General features: G+C 37.0%; 1 protein-coding gene and 3 pseudogenes across 1 annotated transcript; 2 read left to right on the top strand and 2 right to left on the bottom strand.

Annotated features, from left to right (window-relative positions):
* Positions 1 to 398: 398 nt before the first annotated feature.
* On the top strand, positions 399 to 2,051 carry LOC120148713 (WD repeat-containing protein VIP3-like). The gene is made up of 2 exons (XM_039161747.1): positions 399 to 839; positions 1,402 to 2,051. The coding sequence occupies exons 1-2, from the start codon at positions 489 to 491 to the stop codon at positions 2,014 to 2,016; spliced, it is 966 nt and encodes a 321-aa protein (XP_039017678.1). The 5' UTR covers positions 399 to 488; the 3' UTR covers positions 2,017 to 2,051.
* Positions 2,052 to 2,374: 323 nt separating this feature from the next.
* On the top strand, positions 2,375 to 9,003 carry LOC120148709 (annotated as a pseudogene).
* Positions 9,004 to 9,005: 2 nt separating this feature from the next.
* On the bottom strand, positions 9,006 to 10,450 carry LOC120148711 (annotated as a pseudogene).
* Positions 10,451 to 14,574: 4,124 nt separating this feature from the next.
* On the bottom strand, positions 14,575 to 18,870 carry LOC120148710 (annotated as a pseudogene).
* Positions 18,871 to 18,907: the final 37 nt, after the last annotated feature.

Here is an 18,907-nt window from a genome sequence, read left to right as displayed (position 1 = left end):
CTAGAGCCCATTTTCATTCTGACTATCATATTTGAATTTTTATCAATAATATCATCTAACTATTTAAACACAAAGCCACTTGTCGTTAACATTTAACGAAATTGTTAATATGGTAGTTAATAAAAATTAGTATAATTACACATTTAGTCACTGTTAATTATATATTTTATATATTCTATTAATTTGATCCTAATTTTAATTAATTAATATAAATTTATTTTTTGAATGAAATCATGTCACGTTTGTTTTTAGTCTATGAACTTGACAACCTTTTTCAACTTGGTCCCATTTGTTTTTTTTTTTCCATGTTGGTCGAGGCCAAAAACTATTAACATTGACAATCCAATTTCCAGTTCGACGAACGCAAATCCCATAAATAGGAGCACTGGAAAGTGATTAGAGTAAAATTCAAAACCCCAAAAAAAAACGCAGGCTTTACGCTCCACTTTCAATTGGAAAATCGACTAGCTAGGGTTCTCTTTACTGCAATGGCGAAATCAATGAAACTGGCGGGCTTAAAATCCGTGGAAAACGCTCACGACGAGTCGGTTTGGACTGCAACATGGGTTCCCGCCACCAACTCTCGCTCGCCCCTCCTCTTGACCGGATCCCTCGACGAAACCGTCAAGCTGTGGAGGCCCGACGAGCTCGAGCTCGTTCGCACCAACACCGGCCACTGCCTCGGCGTCGTTTCGGTGGCAGCCCATCCTTCCGGCGTGATTGCCGCCTCGGCCTCGCTCGACAGTTTGGTCCGCGTGTTTGACGTCGACACCAACGCCACTATCGCTACCCTTGAAGCTCCTCCCTCTGAGGTCTGGCAAATGCAATTCAATCCCAAGGTAAGCGCTATTTTTACTCTTCGAGTGAGAAAGTAGGTTAATTCTGGAAATTGATCAATGTGTTAATTTATGCAAATGAATTGTTTATTCAAATGAAACAAATTCAAATTGATTTATGGTTTGTTAAGGCCTCAAACAGAGTCTAAATAGAGTAGTGCAGTCAAAATTGAGTCTTCCTTTGTAATGAATGATATTGTTCATTGTAACCTTTACCATTGGAACATTACATTAACTGAAGTTAAGTTTGGTAATTGGTAAGGTAAGCTCTTTCCAACATGTTATATAACACTTCCTGTGAATCTCATGTTAACAAAATTATCCGAAATGAGTTTGTATTTGCTACTTTTGTTGTCGTAAATTCTCTCGTTTGGTCTTCGTCGAGGAACTGAGCTGGGATTCATTGGTGAACTATTAACATCTTTTTGGTTTTTCTCGTAGTCTTACGAGGAATGATTTTCTCGATGATAACTTCTGATTTAGGTGCTATGGTACAGTCTAGTTTTTTCTTCTTTTTTTTTGAATTTGTTTTGGGTGGTTTTCTAAGCTTAGCTTTCAAAATTAGGGTACGACACTTGCTGTTGCTGGTGGAGGTAGTGCATCAATCAAGTTGTGGGACACTGCAACATGGAGGTTGGTTTCAACTTTATCGGTCCCTCGTCCTCAAGGAACCAAGCCCTCTGATAAAAGCAGCAACAAGAAGTTTGTGCTCTCTGTTGCATGGAGTCCAGATGGAAGACGACTTGCTTGCGGCTCAATGGACGGCACGATTTCTGTTTTTGACGTAGCTCTTGCCAAATTTCTACATCACCTCGAAGGCCATTACATGCCTGTTAGGTCTCTTGTGTTTTCTCCTGAACCCGATGGGCGGAAGCTATACTCAGCTTCGGATGACAGTCATGTGCACATCTACGATGCTGAGGGAAAAGCTATAATTGGGGCAATGTCCGGTCATTCTGGCTGGGTGTTGAGCGTGGATGTAAGTCCCAATGGGGAGACTATTGCGAGTGGCTCAAGTGATAAAACCGTAAAACTATGGGATTTTAGGATGAGAGCAGCTATACAGACAATGAGCAATCACTCAGACCAGGTCTGGGCAGTGGCGTTTCGACCTAGTGGAGGGGGTCGTCTTGCCAGTGTGTCGGACGACAAGAGTATATCACTGTATCATTGTTCCTAACTTGATTAGCTTTATAAAAACCTGACTTTAAATTATGTAGTGTTTATTTCCTTTCAGCCATGAAGAAACCTGTCCTGTGATTTTCGCTTTGTTTTTGTCTGGGAACATCATTGAATGCCAATTGTTGAGCTTTTATTGAACAACTTTTGAACTTCAGACTAAAATATGTGGCTAACAGATGATTTTGATGCTCGGTAAAGCAATCTAGATCAAAATTTACATGATAAAACCAGAAGGAAAATCAAGCATGCCAAATGCTGCACTTAGTGTTTTAGAGCTTTATCTTCCAAATAATTCTTCAGCATGAAATCGTGCTTCACTTGCAGTGCTGGACCGGTGAACCGTTGTGGTTATCCGGATGAGCTATGCTAACCACGACGGTTCAATTGCCGGCTGCAATAACCACACTATGCCTTCACTTGCACTGACCACACAATCGATATGTAAGTATTGCTGTAAAGTCTGTGAATTCCCTCCTTCCCAATCGATCAATGTGAGTCGACCAAGCAATCTTCAACACACAAGTTACAAGAGTCTTGTCTTCAAGCCTTGAGCATGCCCAATATATAGAATGCACCACTTTGTCAATACGACTGAGAGTAAGCATCCCTTTCTATTATATTTTTGGGTAAATTACGCATTTAGTGTCTAAACTATTAGTTTTGGTATGTTTTAGTACCTAAACTTTCAATCTATTCAAAATCATACATAATATTTAGTTTTTGTTTCATTTTAGTACCTCGCCATTAAAAACTTAACCTTTATTTTTATGAGCAAATTACATCATTTTTCATTAACTATCTTCTCACTCTTATTTTGGTATTGAATTTTAAAAATCTTCAATTTAACTACTCAACTTTCAAATTGCTCTTGTTCTAATCACTCTAATTTATTTTATTAATAATTTTTGTGACATGTTTTTTTTATTTTTGTTAATATGTAATTAAAAAAAGTTGAAAGTCAGAGTGATTAAATTAGGAGTAATTTGAAAGTTAAGTAATTAAATTAAAAAAATTAAACTTTAGTGACCAAAATAGGTGTGAGAATATAGTTGAATGATGAATGATGCAATTTACTCATAAAAAAAGTACCACGTGCAAATCACCCATTAAGGTTTTAAAGGCGATGTATTAAAACGAAATAAAAACCGAACGTTAGGTATGATTTTAAAAAATTAAAAGGTTAAGTACTAAACAAGTAATTTACCCTTTATTTTTTTTTCAAAGTATGCGTGAACAGAGTGATGTGATATTTAAATTTTAATGGCTTAATAAGCTTCTCGTTATAAAAATCAATAATTAAACTAAATTTTAAATATCAAGGGTCAAATTGATAAAAAAAATAAGGAATAAAGTGACAAAAGAGTAAAATATTAGGACTAAAATTACTATTATATATTTTATCTAAGGTAAGCTACACATTTAATATCTAAACTATCACTTTTGATCTATTTTAGTATTTGAACTTTTAATTTTTCAAAACTATACCTAACGTTTAGTTTTTGTTTGATTTTAATATTTCACCGTTAAAAAGTTAACCCGTTTAACAACTAAACTATAAGTTTTGATATATTTTAGTACTTAAACTTTTCAATTTTTCAAAAAATAACATTAAATTTTGAACAGTGTACTAAAATGAAACAAAAACTAAACTTTAGATATGATTTTTTAAAAAAAATTAAAGTTTAGGAACTAAAATTGATAGTTTATAAACTAAATGCGTAATTTACCCATTTATCTATGATAAGGCACTTAGTTGAGCATACTTTAAACTTGTACTTTCAACCATTTATAAAGGCGAGACACTTATTTTAGCATATGAGAACATCATATTCTTAATTTCAATTGTTTTTGAAAAGAATATACCCTTATTTGATTATTTTAAAAGATTAGACCGTTATTTAAGCATATGAGAATATTAGACCCTAAATTCCAACATGAAGACACTAAATTTCGTCCTTATATTATAAATTATATTCTATATTCATAGTATATTTATTTACATTCTTTTTTTTCCTGTACAAGACCAATTTGTTGGCCCAGACCACTGCCCAACAGACACCAAACGCCCAACACGTTAACCTAGATCAGGGTTTCCAAAAACCCTAGCCATGCCTCGTCCCACAACGCCGTTTCCTCAATGGATTCCTCTCACCCACGTCCGAATTTCACGGCGCACGTCTCTCGCCTCCAACAATTCCGAAGCGTCCAGCGCAAGAACCATCACCAACAAACAATAGAGTTTGATTAAGACTCTAAAATGTCATTTTTTGTATAAATAAATGCGTAATCAAGCACACGGAGTAAATTCATACGATTACTAGGCATCAGATTACTCACAGATTACACACAATATACTAGCAAATACGAAAGGTCCGAGTACTTGTAATTTTCGAGAGCAAGAAAGAAAGAAAAGGTAGCACATTTTATTTTGTTTTTTTTTTACCTTGTTTGGTTCCTCTTTGCATGCGAGTGTTGATATGTTCTTTTGTTTTTCATCTCTTCGTTCGAGCCGCCGATGACCAAGGGGGGCTTCGAAGTTTCAAGTCTAGATCTACCCCGAGGCGTGTTATTTTTAGAAAAAAAAAACTTTTTGTTTTTGAAAAGAGGGATGAAAGATGCATTCGATTTTTTAAAAAAAGGGAAAAAGAAATTTTTCTCTCTCTGTCACCGATGATGGTGGCCGGCGCCGTTCAGCGGTGACCGGTGAGGCGACGCTTGGTGGCCGGTTTCTGGGTTCTTGAAGAACCCGACCGTGTTCTTATTTTTGAAGAACACTTGAGAGTGTTTTCAAAGAAGGGAGGGGTGCTTTTGGAAGAAGAAGAAAGAAATGATAAATTAAAACAGATTTTTGAGTTAAATATGAGACCCGATGACCTTATTATAACCCGCGCGTCGACCCGACCCAATGGCATGACCTGCGTGTTTCCAAAATAAAGAGGGTAAACTGCACTCTTGGACTCTCCAACTTTTAAAACTTCAATTTTAACCCTCAAATCCGATTTTTGAACCCAACTTCCTTTTGAATTTGACCTTCAATCGTGGTTTTCTTTCAATTTAGTCCCGTTACTATTATTTTGTTTTATTTTATTTTATTACAACTGTTATTATTATTTTTAAATATTATTACTTTATGTATATATATATTTCTTATTTTATTTATTTTTATTCTTATTTTATGACTCTTTATTCTTGTTTACAAATTATTTTATATATATATATATATATATTTATATTTATCTTTATTTTTTATATATTACTATAACTATTATTATTATTATCATCTTCTTTTTATTTTACTCATTTATACATATATATATTATTTATTTATATATTTATTTATTATTTTCGTTTATTTGTTTTGTTTTTTTAATATTTATTCATGTGTATATGTATATCTATTTGTTTTGGTATAATACTTCCGTGTATACATAATATATTTATTACCTTTTCTATCTTAAAATACCATATTTTATTATTATATATATATCATCTATTTTATTCTTCCTTTTATCATTTTTTTACTTTGTTTTCTCTGTGTTTTTATTCTTGTTTTGTTTTTGTCTTTTATTCATTTTTTCACTTTGTTATATATTTACTCATATTACCATTTTATTTCTTTTTATGTCTACTTACGTTATTGTTTTTTTTCCTGTTTTGTTGTTGCTCTCATATTTACATGTATTTTTTCTCCTAATTCGATCTTGAATTTTTAATATAAGTCTAACATATTTAAACTCTTAAGGGAATTTTCACCAATCAGAGGTAAGTAACTGGGATCTTATTTTTACCTTTAAATTTAAACTTATAATTTTCTTAATCAAAGGTAACTAGAAATTATACAGTACCGAAAGGGCAGTTCAATGGTGCTAGCCCTTTCTTGACTGTAACCGACTCCCGAACCCGACACGTTTCTGGTACAACGCAGATCAGGTAAGATGGTGTCCGATTAACCTAAATATTTTTTAAAATGATCGGTGGCGACTCCCAATCAAATTAATCCAAGTCGAAGCCCAATTCCGAGGCCCAACCGAAAGACGGTTCCGACACAACCATTTTAAAGATGTTGGACATGTATTTGACTGTTTTGAAATGTTGGATCCTTGTATGAATAATCCTTAAAAGGTAGGTCCTTATTTGAACATTTAACCAAAAGAAAGTAGTCTAATGCAATAATAAGGGTCTCGCCTGTTTCATTTTCCTCATTAAACTTAATACATTGCGTTTTTTTAATCACTTGATTGTTTCTTCACTAACGGTGTTATTACGTGAGTTTTTTTATCAAAAAATCCAATACATAAAGTTCAGTGATTAAATTAAAAAAATTAAAAGTATAGAGTGAAATAAGTGAGATAATAAAGTTCAATGATTACATTTGTAATTTACTCATTAAAAAAACCCTGCTATAACCGTTAATTAGGAATCGAATGAGGGACCAAAAAGCTCCATGTTTTAAGTTCAATGAGAAAATTGAAAATATTTAAAATATATTCAGTAGAATATTGCAAATTTGTAATTTACCCTAATCCCGCAATGCAATTCTCAAAGATTAAGGGACCACCGACGACAAATACTAAAAATGCCATGCATAAAGCAATTAACCGTAAATATAACACTTTCACGTAGTTTCATTTCGAAATGTTGGATTGCAAAAGAAGGCAGCGGCGGTTCAGAGAACGAAACGGGACATCAACCCGCCGAGACAAGCGGCGCTCAATAGTCTCTCCGCCCCTGAAACTAACATTCTAAGGTTTTTCTCTTTTGGAGCATTTTTTTATACTTTCTTTTCGTTGAATCGAATGTTTTTACTGTTGTTGTTGTTGAATTTGGATAGGAAAAGGCTGAAGGAATGTTTTCATTGTTGTTGTTGAATTTGGATAGGCAAAGGCTGAAGCGAGGCTATGTATTAAACGAATAAGCCAGGGGCCGTAAGTTCACTTGTTGTTTCACACTTCAAGTACACTCTATTGAAGATTTGCCGGTCAGTTTTAAAGAACTTAGTCTATGCGTGCATTGGAAGAGGCGTGAAGAGGATCTAGTGACTCATCCTGTTAAAGTATTTGGTGGAACTGCAAAATTCAAAGAGATGTTAACGATTACTTGCTCCATATCTGGTACTAAAGGTAGATCTCACAATTCAGTCAAGTATGAGGCAATGCATTGTTCACTTTATGCTTCCGTGTTCGGAGCACCGGGCCTTGATTTGGAGAAGCATCGAGTTGACCTTACGTGGTTTCTTCCTCTCTCATGGGAGGAATTGGAGGAAGAGAAGAGCTCAGGGAACTGGGCAACAAGTTTTAAGTTATCAGGGAAGGCCAGGGGTGCTGTAATGAATGTTAGTTATGGCTATACGGTTTTGTCTGATATGAAGCAGAGTAGAAAAACAGGTACTAAACTCGGTAACGATGATCAGAAGAGCACAATGAGGGATGTTGAGAGTCTTCCCTGTTTGCCTAACACCACATCCTTATCTCTCCTTATGGAGGAGATGAAAGAACCTATTCTTCCTGCATCAAAGTTGGACACTGACGATGCAAATGTGGTAGATAAGAAATTTGATGAATACAAATCAGATGATGCTTTAGTTGCTTCTAAGCTTGAACCTGATGTGTTGGTTGAACATTTTGAGCCTACCTTACCTCCATCTTCTGATGCATCTGAATTAAATGAGTACATTGGGAAAGAAACCAAATAAGATGATTTTTCTGTTGTGGAAGAAAGGAAAGAATTATCTTCACAAGAACAGGTTAGGTCGGAGGAAGGTTCCATGGTGGCTGTTGTATCCAAAGAAGGAAGTAATCAAATTTTTGAAAATAATCCCGGCATGGGTGTAAATCCTGAAGAATCCAATGAGCTTTGTCCCTTAAATGAGGTCAATTGTGTTAATCAGGAGACATGTTTGTGGTGCAAGATTGCAGTTCCAAAGTGTGTGACCAAGTCTCGAAAGAATCACTGATGAGAGAGTTGGAGTTAGCTTTAGATGGTATTACAAATTTGTAGGCAGCATCAGATTCTCCTGAACCTGAAGACTCTACATGGAGTATAATGCTAATTATGAAACAAATAGGAAGTCATCAATTAGCTTGGATGAAGTTACTGAATCTGTGGCAAATGAGTTCTTGAGTATGCTTGGAATTGATCACAGTCCATTCAGCTGTCATTCTGAGATAGAGCCCGAGTCACCAAGGGAGCGTTTACTAAGGCAGTTTGAGAAAGAGACCCTAGCCAGTGGTTGCTCAAGATGCTGTGCAAGAGCACCGGATGGAAACTAATGGGAGGATCAAAGTGAGGGCTAAAGTTTTGGAAGACTTGGAGAAAGAAGCTTTAATGCATGACTGGGGATTGAATGAGAATGCTGCTCCACCTCGTTTTTCTGTTGGCCTTGGAAATCTTCAGGATTTCCATTGCCGGGATTCTTCCCCCTCTTGGAGATGGTTTAGGTCGGAGGAAGAGCCACTTGATCTTTCCCCTCTTGGAGATGGTTTAGGTCCATTGCTTCAGACAAAGAACATAGGGTTTCTACGATCTATGAATCCCTCGCTTTTCAGGAACCCTAAAATTGGTGGGAGCCTGATCATGCAAATGTCTAGTCCAGTTGTGCTGCCTGCAGAAATGGGTCCTAGTGTAATGGACGTACTTCAACGACTGGCCTCAATTGGGATTGAAAAGCTCTCAATGCAGGCAAATAAGTTGATGCCTTTGGAGGACATAACCGGTAAGACTATGCAACAAGTTGCATGGGAAGATGCCTCCACTCTGGAGGGATCACAGAGGTTTGTGAGTCCATCTTTCTTTGGTTTCCTGCCATTTATTTCCATGATAAACTTTGTTTGTGAAACCATACTGATATTATATGCTAGTGCTTCTTCTGTGCAGCCAATATTTGTTGCAGCATGATTCTGAGGTTGGGGAAAAGAAAATCGAAAGATCACCTGTATCCAGATCTAGCAAGCTTAGTTCTTCCTCTGTCAATGAGATGAGTTCGGATATCTGGGTTACATCGTGAAGCATACCGGAGGCACTGTCCGGTGACATATGTCTTAGGGATATAAAGTAAGTTATCACTTGTGATGTTATGGCAATCCACATGATAATCATTTGAACCCACATCCATCTCCGTTTCTCTATCGGTAGCCCAGCAGGAGGATTATTCTTAGAGATGCGAGGAAAGCAAGTGTGTTGAAGATCATAACTTGACCATATTCAATACCCTGGTTGTATGCCATAATTGCAGTTCCGGCTTTACGTGGGTGCTCCAACGGGTTTCCTTCATCATTGACCGTTTCTTCCGCCTGTAAAATGCCCCCTGGAGGGGATATCGCTGCTTGGTATGCCACCGTTGCGATCAACGATGATACCACCATTAATGCACTTGGTTTCCTACTAAGTCAATCAGTGTGTTTTTGCTTTGTTATCGGCTTCCTTGAACTGGTTTCTGATTCTATGGATTTATTCGAGACCGGAGACTTCAGTAACCGAGGAATCTTCGGTGGACTCGGAATCCATTCGACCGCAACTACATGTAGATCATTTGAGCTTAAAGCTCCAGCATCTCTGAGGATGGATTTAGTTTCCAGGTCTCTCAAAGCTCTGGGGCTTTGCTTCAAAGCATCTAATGCTGTGTAGCCATTGTTAGCTATTGCATTTACATTCAGTCCGGGGAAGTAAGCAGAAACTTTATGATCTGCAACCATAAACCGAAAGATATTGAACGATTAAGCATACTCAATCACACATCATCGAAATTAGAAAATAATACATTGCTAGAAGCTTACCTCAATTTGCTTATTGGCAACAGTAATATGTACAGAGATGGACCCAAGGGAACGGATGGGATCTCTCAGAAAATTTAAAATTATTATATATTTTTAATTTTTTTATGTATTTTTTAGCCTCTGAAATTTTATAAATTTAACCTAAAATCTTACTTTCGTCCTTATGATTCACCATTTCATCATCTTCTCCATTCAGTTCAATCAAATTCTTCAAACCCACCAACCTATTCCATCCCACACACAAGTGCAACGCAGTTTCACCTCATTCAGTCACCATCCGAGCTGACTCGGGCCGAGCTCAAACCAACTCGTTCACTACCTGCCCTCGATAGCCGCTAGGTGGAGAGTGGCGTCCGACCATCTTGATTTCTCACTGTCGACACCTCTGGCTCCGCCTTGACCAACTCTTTGACTATCTGGAGATACCTTTTTCCGCATCAAGGTGAAGAGCGGAGCAGCAGTGGGAATTTAACTCGGAGTTAAGACTCAGAAGGTGTTGGACGAAACTGAGGTGACCTAACATGGACGAAACGTGGAGAGGGGTCTCGGATGCACAAGAAACCATGGAGCGGTGAAGAATGAGAGGGTCTTCTTGAAGTAATTGGATAAGAGATTTGATGTTTCTCCTTCCATGGCTGCATTTGATAACCTTTCCTCCATTTTTGTTGCCCTTTTTCTCCACTGTTTGGTAATGGATACAGTCTCTATTACCGAAGGTCAATGTCCGACAAAAAGCCGCCGGTGAGAGTGGGAACCGACCGGAAAATCAAGAAGTGGGAAGTGGCTTACATTGATGACGATGATACTACGGTCAAAGGTTATCAAGATAATATAGGGTAAAGTATAAAAATTATCTCATAATACATTGTTTTATTAAGTTATTGATTATTAAAAGTGATAAAATAATTTTATGATTGTAGAATGTTATTTTGTTAAATCTTTTAATTATTAAAGTTTTAAAATGATACATGAATATTTATTATGTTTTAAACTCATCTTTGTTCATTAAAAAAAATTGACGATTGTCTAAACTGGACACTAACACACTAATTGTAATATGATAGTTATTTGAGGTCTTGAGATTAAATTTTATCATATCACAATTATTAAGTTAACGATCAACTCTAAATTTCATCAATTTTTAATAGAAAAAGACGAATTTTAGACATAATGAATAATTAAATGATATTTTATAACTTTTAATAGTTAAGGGACTCAACAAAACAAAACTCTATAGTTATAAGATCATTTCATAACTTTTAATAGTCAAGAGACTTAATATATTGATAATAAAACAATATACTATAGTTAGGGACCATTTGTGTACTTTACCCAATAATATATATAAACAAGAATAGTAATAATCTTCTGCATTACACGGTTGAGATAAGCAACATTCATAACAATTAAGAACCCAGTTAAGTATCACTGAAAAAATTCCAAGCCAAACTCTTTTCAGCAGAATCTTAAAACAGATGTTCTCAAGACACTTTACAGTTACCAAACATGCATGAAAGACGGTTGAGATGATGATATAATACATAATATAAAAGCCAAAGATGAGTTGCCGACTTCGTTGACCCGGTTTCTCACAGGACAACCGAAGCATAGTGTTGGATTCCATTGCACATGCTACTCACGCCAGGAGAGATGTCCATGAATCCGTGTTTCGGTCTCTGGAAATCGCCATTGTTGTTGGAGACGCTCAAGATGTACAAGCAGCTTGTACTCGAACCGCTGCAATCTGCCGCATGCAGATGGCTCTCAAGTTCGGATTCAATGCATGACGATGCCGAGATTCATGAAGATATGGCTGCATTTAGTTCAGACCGAAGCAGTTAAAGGCCCCGAAAAAATGTTGCCAAAGCATCACTTATATCCATTGATCATTAGTTTCCAAAACATATACTCCATGCCACTAGACATTGTTATAAGTTGAAACAAAATCCGAAATCAATCCTACGCACATACCTTTCGAGATTAGACGAGCTTGTTTTGCGCCTCGAGCTTCGCACGATACCGCCTCCTTCTAAGAATCCCATTATATTGTTTTGCATTGACATAAACAAGGCCATCTTCAGCAAGATCAAGCGGTAGCAGGATTCGTGCTGGTGCACTTCCTCCTCCCGTCCGGGCCTGAATCTGGTCAAGTTTAAGATGAAGTTGCATTACTAGAAGAAAAATGGCAAGTAACATGAAAGATTCTGTGCTAAACAAGGTGAAACCTTAGACCAATACTACAGGAGCAGGGTCAGTGGTTGAAGAAAAGAATTCGAGCTTTTCTAAGCTATCCGACCCACTGCTAAGAAACATTTTGTCGATAAACAGCATACCATAAAAACATCGTATTGAAGCAATCAAGATGTCAATGATTCGCAGAACTGAAAATAATCACACTAACAACTGCAGCAAGGTAGAATAGCTTGGAAGATCTTACAATATCTGGTTGCCCATATGGAGTAAATAGACCACCGAAGTATGCATCCGCATAAGGATGTTGAGCAGGAGCCTGAAACAGGATGAGGATTATTAGTTTAAAGCAGGGCCAACAAAATGAACTTAATAGTGACTGCTAAACTTGTTCACCATACCATTGAATGGTTATTGTTTGGACTGGAATGGCTGAACATGGTGTTCGGATCGTTAATCAAGAAAACCGGCTTCATTCGAGCCTCTACGTCCTTCCCACGACTTTCGGCCTGACCTGATGCGTGAGGAAACAATTATGATATCAGGTAAACATTGTTCAATTTGTTAAACTCGACAACAAGCTTGCCTCTTCAAATAGACTATCTATGGATCCTTTTCGGCACATTCGGGAACTAAGGCAAAGCACATTAGAAAGAATGCCAATGGCCAACAACAAGACTCCTAATTGCGGAACTTGCAAGAATAAACTATAAGAACTAGCGCGTTGCTGCTAATACATGGGATACCGACCATTGCTGAAGAAATAAAGTAGATTGATCATGGAACACTAGAAGCACAAGCTTAGCACATGAACCGGAATCACAAGTTAGATTCAGAATGTAATATTTGGCAGCTCATTAACATTGGATAAGAACTCAGACCAGAAGAACAACAATGCGAAAGGCTGTCGGTCCAGTGATCGTTTGCTACGTTCATATTTCACAAAACATCAATTTTTTTAGGCAAAAAATTTAACTAATACATGTAGTAAGAGCAACCAAGTGCACCTGGACATCTTTGGAAGGTAAAGTGAAGACGAAATCACAAGGAAATCTTGAAGAACTAGTAGAATCAGTAATTGAAAGGTAGTAGTTTAGATGAATACGACCAAGAAATGAGGAACATAAAGGCTTTTTGAAAACATATTTATGAAGAACAGAAGCAACATCACCTTATACAAATTCCATAAAGAATGATAACCAAAACCCAGAATCAAAAACATGACCAAGATGCATTTGAAGTGGGAAAAGGGGAAACACAGGAGATAAAACCAAAAAGAAAAGGAAGCAGTACTGGTAGGGTTGAGATAAGATAAAGCTTTGAATATACAAACAAAAAGTTAATAAAGAAAAATGACCTATGGGATCTGATAGAAAAAAGGACCTATGGGATCTGATGAGGCTTGAAGAAGAAGCAGCAGCAGCAAAGAAGAAATGTTTGTGTCGTTGGGAGGACCTAGGCATGTCCCCTCCCTTGAAACTCTCCAACTACTCTTCTTGTAGCTTTAATTTCTTTGGTAAATTATAAATTTCATCACTAAACGTTATTATTTCTTTTTATTATTTATTAAACTTTAAAAGTTTTTAATTTTCTTACTGAACTTGTTATATTAGATTTTTTTGTCATTCGCCGTTAAATAGTTAACAACTTTAAAACGATGTTGTTTTTAAAAGAATCACCAAAATTACATCATTTTATATCTATATAAAAACTCATTTATAATGTCGTTATTGAGAAAACTATTGAGTGAATAAAAAATTCAATGTATTAAATTAAGTGAAGAAATTGAAAATATTTAAAATACAATGAGCATAATAGGAGATAGAGTAAAATTTAATTGTCAAATTTATAATTTACCCCTCTATTTTATTACACTCAGCCGCCCTTCACTGTCGAAAATTTATGTTTGTTCTGAGGTGGATTTGGTGTTTGTAATTTATTTAGTGTTATATTATTATTGTTCTTCCTATTTTCTTTTCTTAAGTGATAATAAATCAAATTTAAATATTTAATAAATGTTGATTATTTAAAATTAAATAATTTAATGTTTTGACATTTGTTAATTTTAAATCATTTTAAGTCTTATAAGTTGTCATATCTATAATTAATATATGTTCATAAACTCAAAGAAAATTCATCAATATCTTAACCACCGCCTCAGATAAACGGTTGTAATTTTTCCTCATAAAAATATTTCATAAAGGTTGGGCTATCATTTTCCTCTTTAACATACAAGGTCAAAAATCAAAAGGTTATTTCAAAAGGTTGGGCTATGTACTGAACTGAAGTACATATCAAACAGTTTAATGGAACATATCTGAGGATTATATGTGACTATCACTGTGCTCCTGGAATTGAAGGAGCCTGTAAAAACTAATAACCTAATGCCATTTTGTAACACCACATTTGCTAAGGTCGATGGAGGCTTGTTCGAGGCTAAAATCACACAACAACAATTCCCAGGCAAGATGACCGGCCGGCCGGCGAGGGAGCACCGTCTCCGTCGTCACTATAAGAACGAAGAACACACAGGCATTAAAGCAAGGAACAGGATTGTTTCATGGTTTCATTTTCTTAACTGAGTTCACCTATTGACCTTTGAGTGCTCACCTTCCGCAGAGTGCTGGTGGAAGCTAGAGCTGCAAGTTGATCCTTTCGGCCCATTTAAAGATATCGGAATAAACATGATCTCCGCCCAGTTCTTTGCCCGTGGCCCCTGCTGCTATTCGTAAAACATCCTCGATCAATGCGAAATTCCCCATTATGTCCACGTGAGTGCCACTTTGGGTGCCTCGGCCTTCGAGAAGATTAGCCGGAGGGGCATGATTGTATTCCCGTATGTAAGTACGGATGCCTGAAGGGTTGAATCTAGTTTTGCCTCGCCAACCTTTCGCACACATGAATCCAGCACTTAAAACAGGAACTGTTTCATCTCCATCAGCAGAGAAAACACCACCTTTTAGACATGAATCTTCACTGTCACCCTCGGCTGAGGTGTCTATCTGAAACGGAATAGAGCAATCGGTGCCACTATTTAATTTGTAGACGTAAGCTCTTTCCGTAGGGATTCCAACTCCGTACATTGAGTAGATCTCCATGTCTGGAGCATTTGGTAACCTGGAAATTTATATTGCACTTGTCAAGTAAACATGGAGAAAGGGAGGAATGAGGAAACTCAAAGGCAAAACAATCTGGTCGAAAATAGACAATTCACTAACAACAATAGCTCACAAATGTTAACCGCAAGTCTAGTAATCCTAAGAAGATAAGCTAAGCTATGGCATTGGCTAAGAAAGCAAACTCAACAAATTAAAAGATACTATATCATGATTGAATCATTTCATTCAATATAAGGGTTCTCTAAAGACACCTTCATGGTTAACTACAATTACTGCACCAGAAAAAAAAACTAGAATAACCCAGAAGTCGAAAAACCTCACTTTATTTCTAAGGGGTTTGACCAATATTTGTAGTGTTGATATTTCGGGTCATCCAAATTATCTGCTATCCCATACGAAAAATGAGCGCCTCCCCGTGCCATCAACTTGGGGGCAACAAAATAAAGCAGATCTAATATTGATCCAGCTGTGTAAACCTTGTTATCAGCAACTGATTTAATATGGTGATTCCCTATTTCATGATACTCGATCCATATATCACAGTTGGTTGTTAAGTTGGGCAGCTTAACACTCTTCACAGCATCCTGCTGATCAACAATAATCATATGAACTTCAGGCTACAAACTAGCAAACCAAATATCTCCTAGCATGCAAAAGCAGAAAGCACAATGTATAATGACCATCATCTCGGAATTGCACTTTAATGAATAAAATTTTCCAGAAGGGCATGCTTGCATTTGACATAGAAGGAGGGTGTTGAAACTAGAGAGATGATCCTTATACTTGAGCAAAATAATTTGATGATAGCTAGGATGGTACCTGGAAATCAACCCTCTTGATCGTGGAAGAATGCGCCTCGGCCACATCTTTCCCAAATGAAATAATTCTCCCATAATTCACACTTTTCACATTATCTTCCAAATTGATATTTGCATTTTGTACCATGCTATTGATGCTGTTGTTCCTCAACTCTTTTGCGCCACATTTAAAGCTTTCTCCTTCAGGTGACCAATCAAGTCCACCCCAGATGGTGTCCCCACCTTTTGGTATCATTGACATGGTGGAATCCCATGTACGGGTCATCCGCATTAAATGCTGGAAATTTTGCAGACCGAACACATCTTTGTCCAGAAAACCTGGTGCGAAAGCCCTGTTTAACAATTAGCATTTCATCAAGCTCCCAAGACAAAGTAAACATGCACATTCTTCATATCTGAACAAAACTACCTTATGTTTACGAAGAGTGAATTGAAACATGGTGGTATGGTTTTAAGATGCAACAGCACGCTAGAAAGCACGATAACACCATTATGAAAAGAAACTATTTCCAAGGTTCTAGGAATATAAAATCAAAACTGACTACAACAATTGCTTGCTTGAAATGACTGCTCTTAAGAAAACGACAACAGAGGGTGCACATGTTGAGGGAGTAATGCAAATTGAACAATGATGCATATTTTAGTGATAGCTTAACATTGATCTAACCTTTTACTTTGTTCACTCAAGAACTAATAACAATACTATCAGAATGGAAGCCATTAGAAAAGTCAGATTTATTACTGATTTATCAAATGAAAAAACTTTATTTTTGTAAAACTGACGCCATAAAAGCAAAGCATTAGAAAAGTTAGCTCTTTATAACAGGAACATTTTTCCAAGCACATGATCCGAGTGACATGCGTGAGGGAAAACTATATCAATGCAACAGAAATTCTGGGAAACCATATATGAGGCCAATTCATTGGTTTGAAATGTAGAAATATGACAACTCAAACACTACCAAGACAAGAAATACATCTTTGTTCGTTAAAAAAATAATTCAAAGAGGTACCTGGCAACGGCTATATCCCTGGCTTCAACAGAAAATAGTCCTGAGACCGATTTTGGGACACCTAGAAAGGGTCCACCGATGTTCATTACTGCCTTTATGTGCTTGGCACACCAATCTGATCCACCCCCACCACCCATGGGAGCTGTTGCTTCTACCCATTTCATGAAGTGCAGAAAGTACAGGACACCCATTGAGTGCGGAATGACTACTACCTTTTTCCCACCATTTGTTGCTACCATGAGTTCTATGTTACTTTTCATTCTGCTCAAAGTTTGGTCCCTGACCTGATTTATTCAAATAGACATTAAGTGATAACATCATTTCAGCGAGCAATAACAATACAATTGCATACCTCAGTGTTCTGGAATGATAACCTCCATTCATAGGCAGCCATATACATTGTTTTTTCCTCGTATCCGATTTGAGCCAAATTAGCAATTAACACAGCCCAAACAAAATATCCTGCTGCAAAATAATCAGCTGCCACAATCCAGATACTGGTCTGACCCTTATACCCGGAGGGTCCAGTCCAGTTTCATTATCGAGTGACATGTGCTGAGCCCAGCATAATGGTCTACAATGAAATTGGAAGAGCAGTGGGGAAATAAACTTTATTAAACTTCATGGATGACAAAACTTCTGCAAATAGTTAAAAGATAAGGGTAGAAAGCAATAACAGGTCTAAGTTAGAACAATTTCCGATCTTCTAATGGCATTTTCATTAAATAAAAAAGAACAATGTTGAAGTTTAAAGTCAGCATAGCAACCATATTCAAACAGACGAAGCATTGATCAGAAAACTTCAGAAAGCAAAACCAAGAAGGAATTGGATGTCAAGAGAATGCAGTATTACTTCAACGATCAAATAGCCAGAAACTACATAGACATCGCACATTGGAAAGACAGGTTGGCCTTCTTCAAAACTTGAAGCAACCCAACATTTATAAAGGGTAATGATATCATAAAACAGGGAAACTCCTGAGTTGGCTCTAAACAACAAAGTTCAATAAGACCTACGGAGAGTTTAAGTAGTATTTTTCTTCGCAAGAGTATAAGATTCGCCATACCAACACATGTTTTTTTATAACTATCTATTGAGATGCTCTAGCTAGAAAACACACCAAATGCAAAGATTGTTACGAGGAAAAAGCAGGTTCCCACTCCTTGCCCAGAACACCAATGATTGAAGTGTATTCTAATCCACACAGCACGACAGTGATCAAGTTGCAGAAAAGAGTAACCAGAGATGCATTTCCAATGCCCCATAATCAAACATAAAACAAAAGGAAAAAGCATTTGCAACAATTAGAAGGCTTCAACTATAGAAATCAATTAAGCAATATTTTCTTGTGCAAATCAGTAAGCTTTGAGGAACTTTCTCTAATAACTTTCAACCTAAATCAAGATCAGAAAAGAACACTGGTGGCCTTCCCAAGGCCAATGATACCTTTTATGCAAAACCTAGAAAGGGAAAACAAAAGGAAAAAAAGAAGGGGACAAAAGTTAATGGTACCTTTTATACAATTCCCCAAAGGTTCCACCCCAAAGACGTTTCCTAAACAAGCCTTCAGCACATTGGTGTCCTTCCCATAGCTCGAGCCCACCGGTCACAATCCCAGGGACGAACACCACGGGATGATTCACCGTCAAGCCCTCTTTCCTCAACTTAACACTCGGTGGGTCGGTCAACGACCCGGTTATCGCCTCCGTCACGTATTGAGGGATCAAAGCGGGCATTGTGTTGTACAACAATAACAAGAGCCACCACATCGAACACACAAAACCAATGAACCAACAACAACTGTCCCATCACAACCATTTCTGAGAAGTATTCCTCTCTTTCCTGGGACTCGAGAACAATCCCTTCTTCTCGTCCTCGTCTTCGATTCTGGATCCTACAAAGTTCGAGGACATTGACGAATCCGTTCCCTTCCTCCGCCGCCGTAAAAACGACATCGTATTTAAAATTCCAAAGAG

This window comes from Hibiscus syriacus, unplaced genomic scaffold (assembly GCF_006381635.1).
Source record: "Hibiscus syriacus cultivar Baekdansim isolate YM2019G1 unplaced genomic scaffold, ASM638163v2 tig00110985_pilon, whole genome shotgun sequence".
NCBI classification, from domain to species: domain Eukaryota; kingdom Viridiplantae; phylum Streptophyta; class Magnoliopsida; order Malvales; family Malvaceae; genus Hibiscus; species Hibiscus syriacus.
Note: the sequence above shows the minus strand (reverse complement) of the source record. Positions and strands in the feature narration are given on the sequence as shown.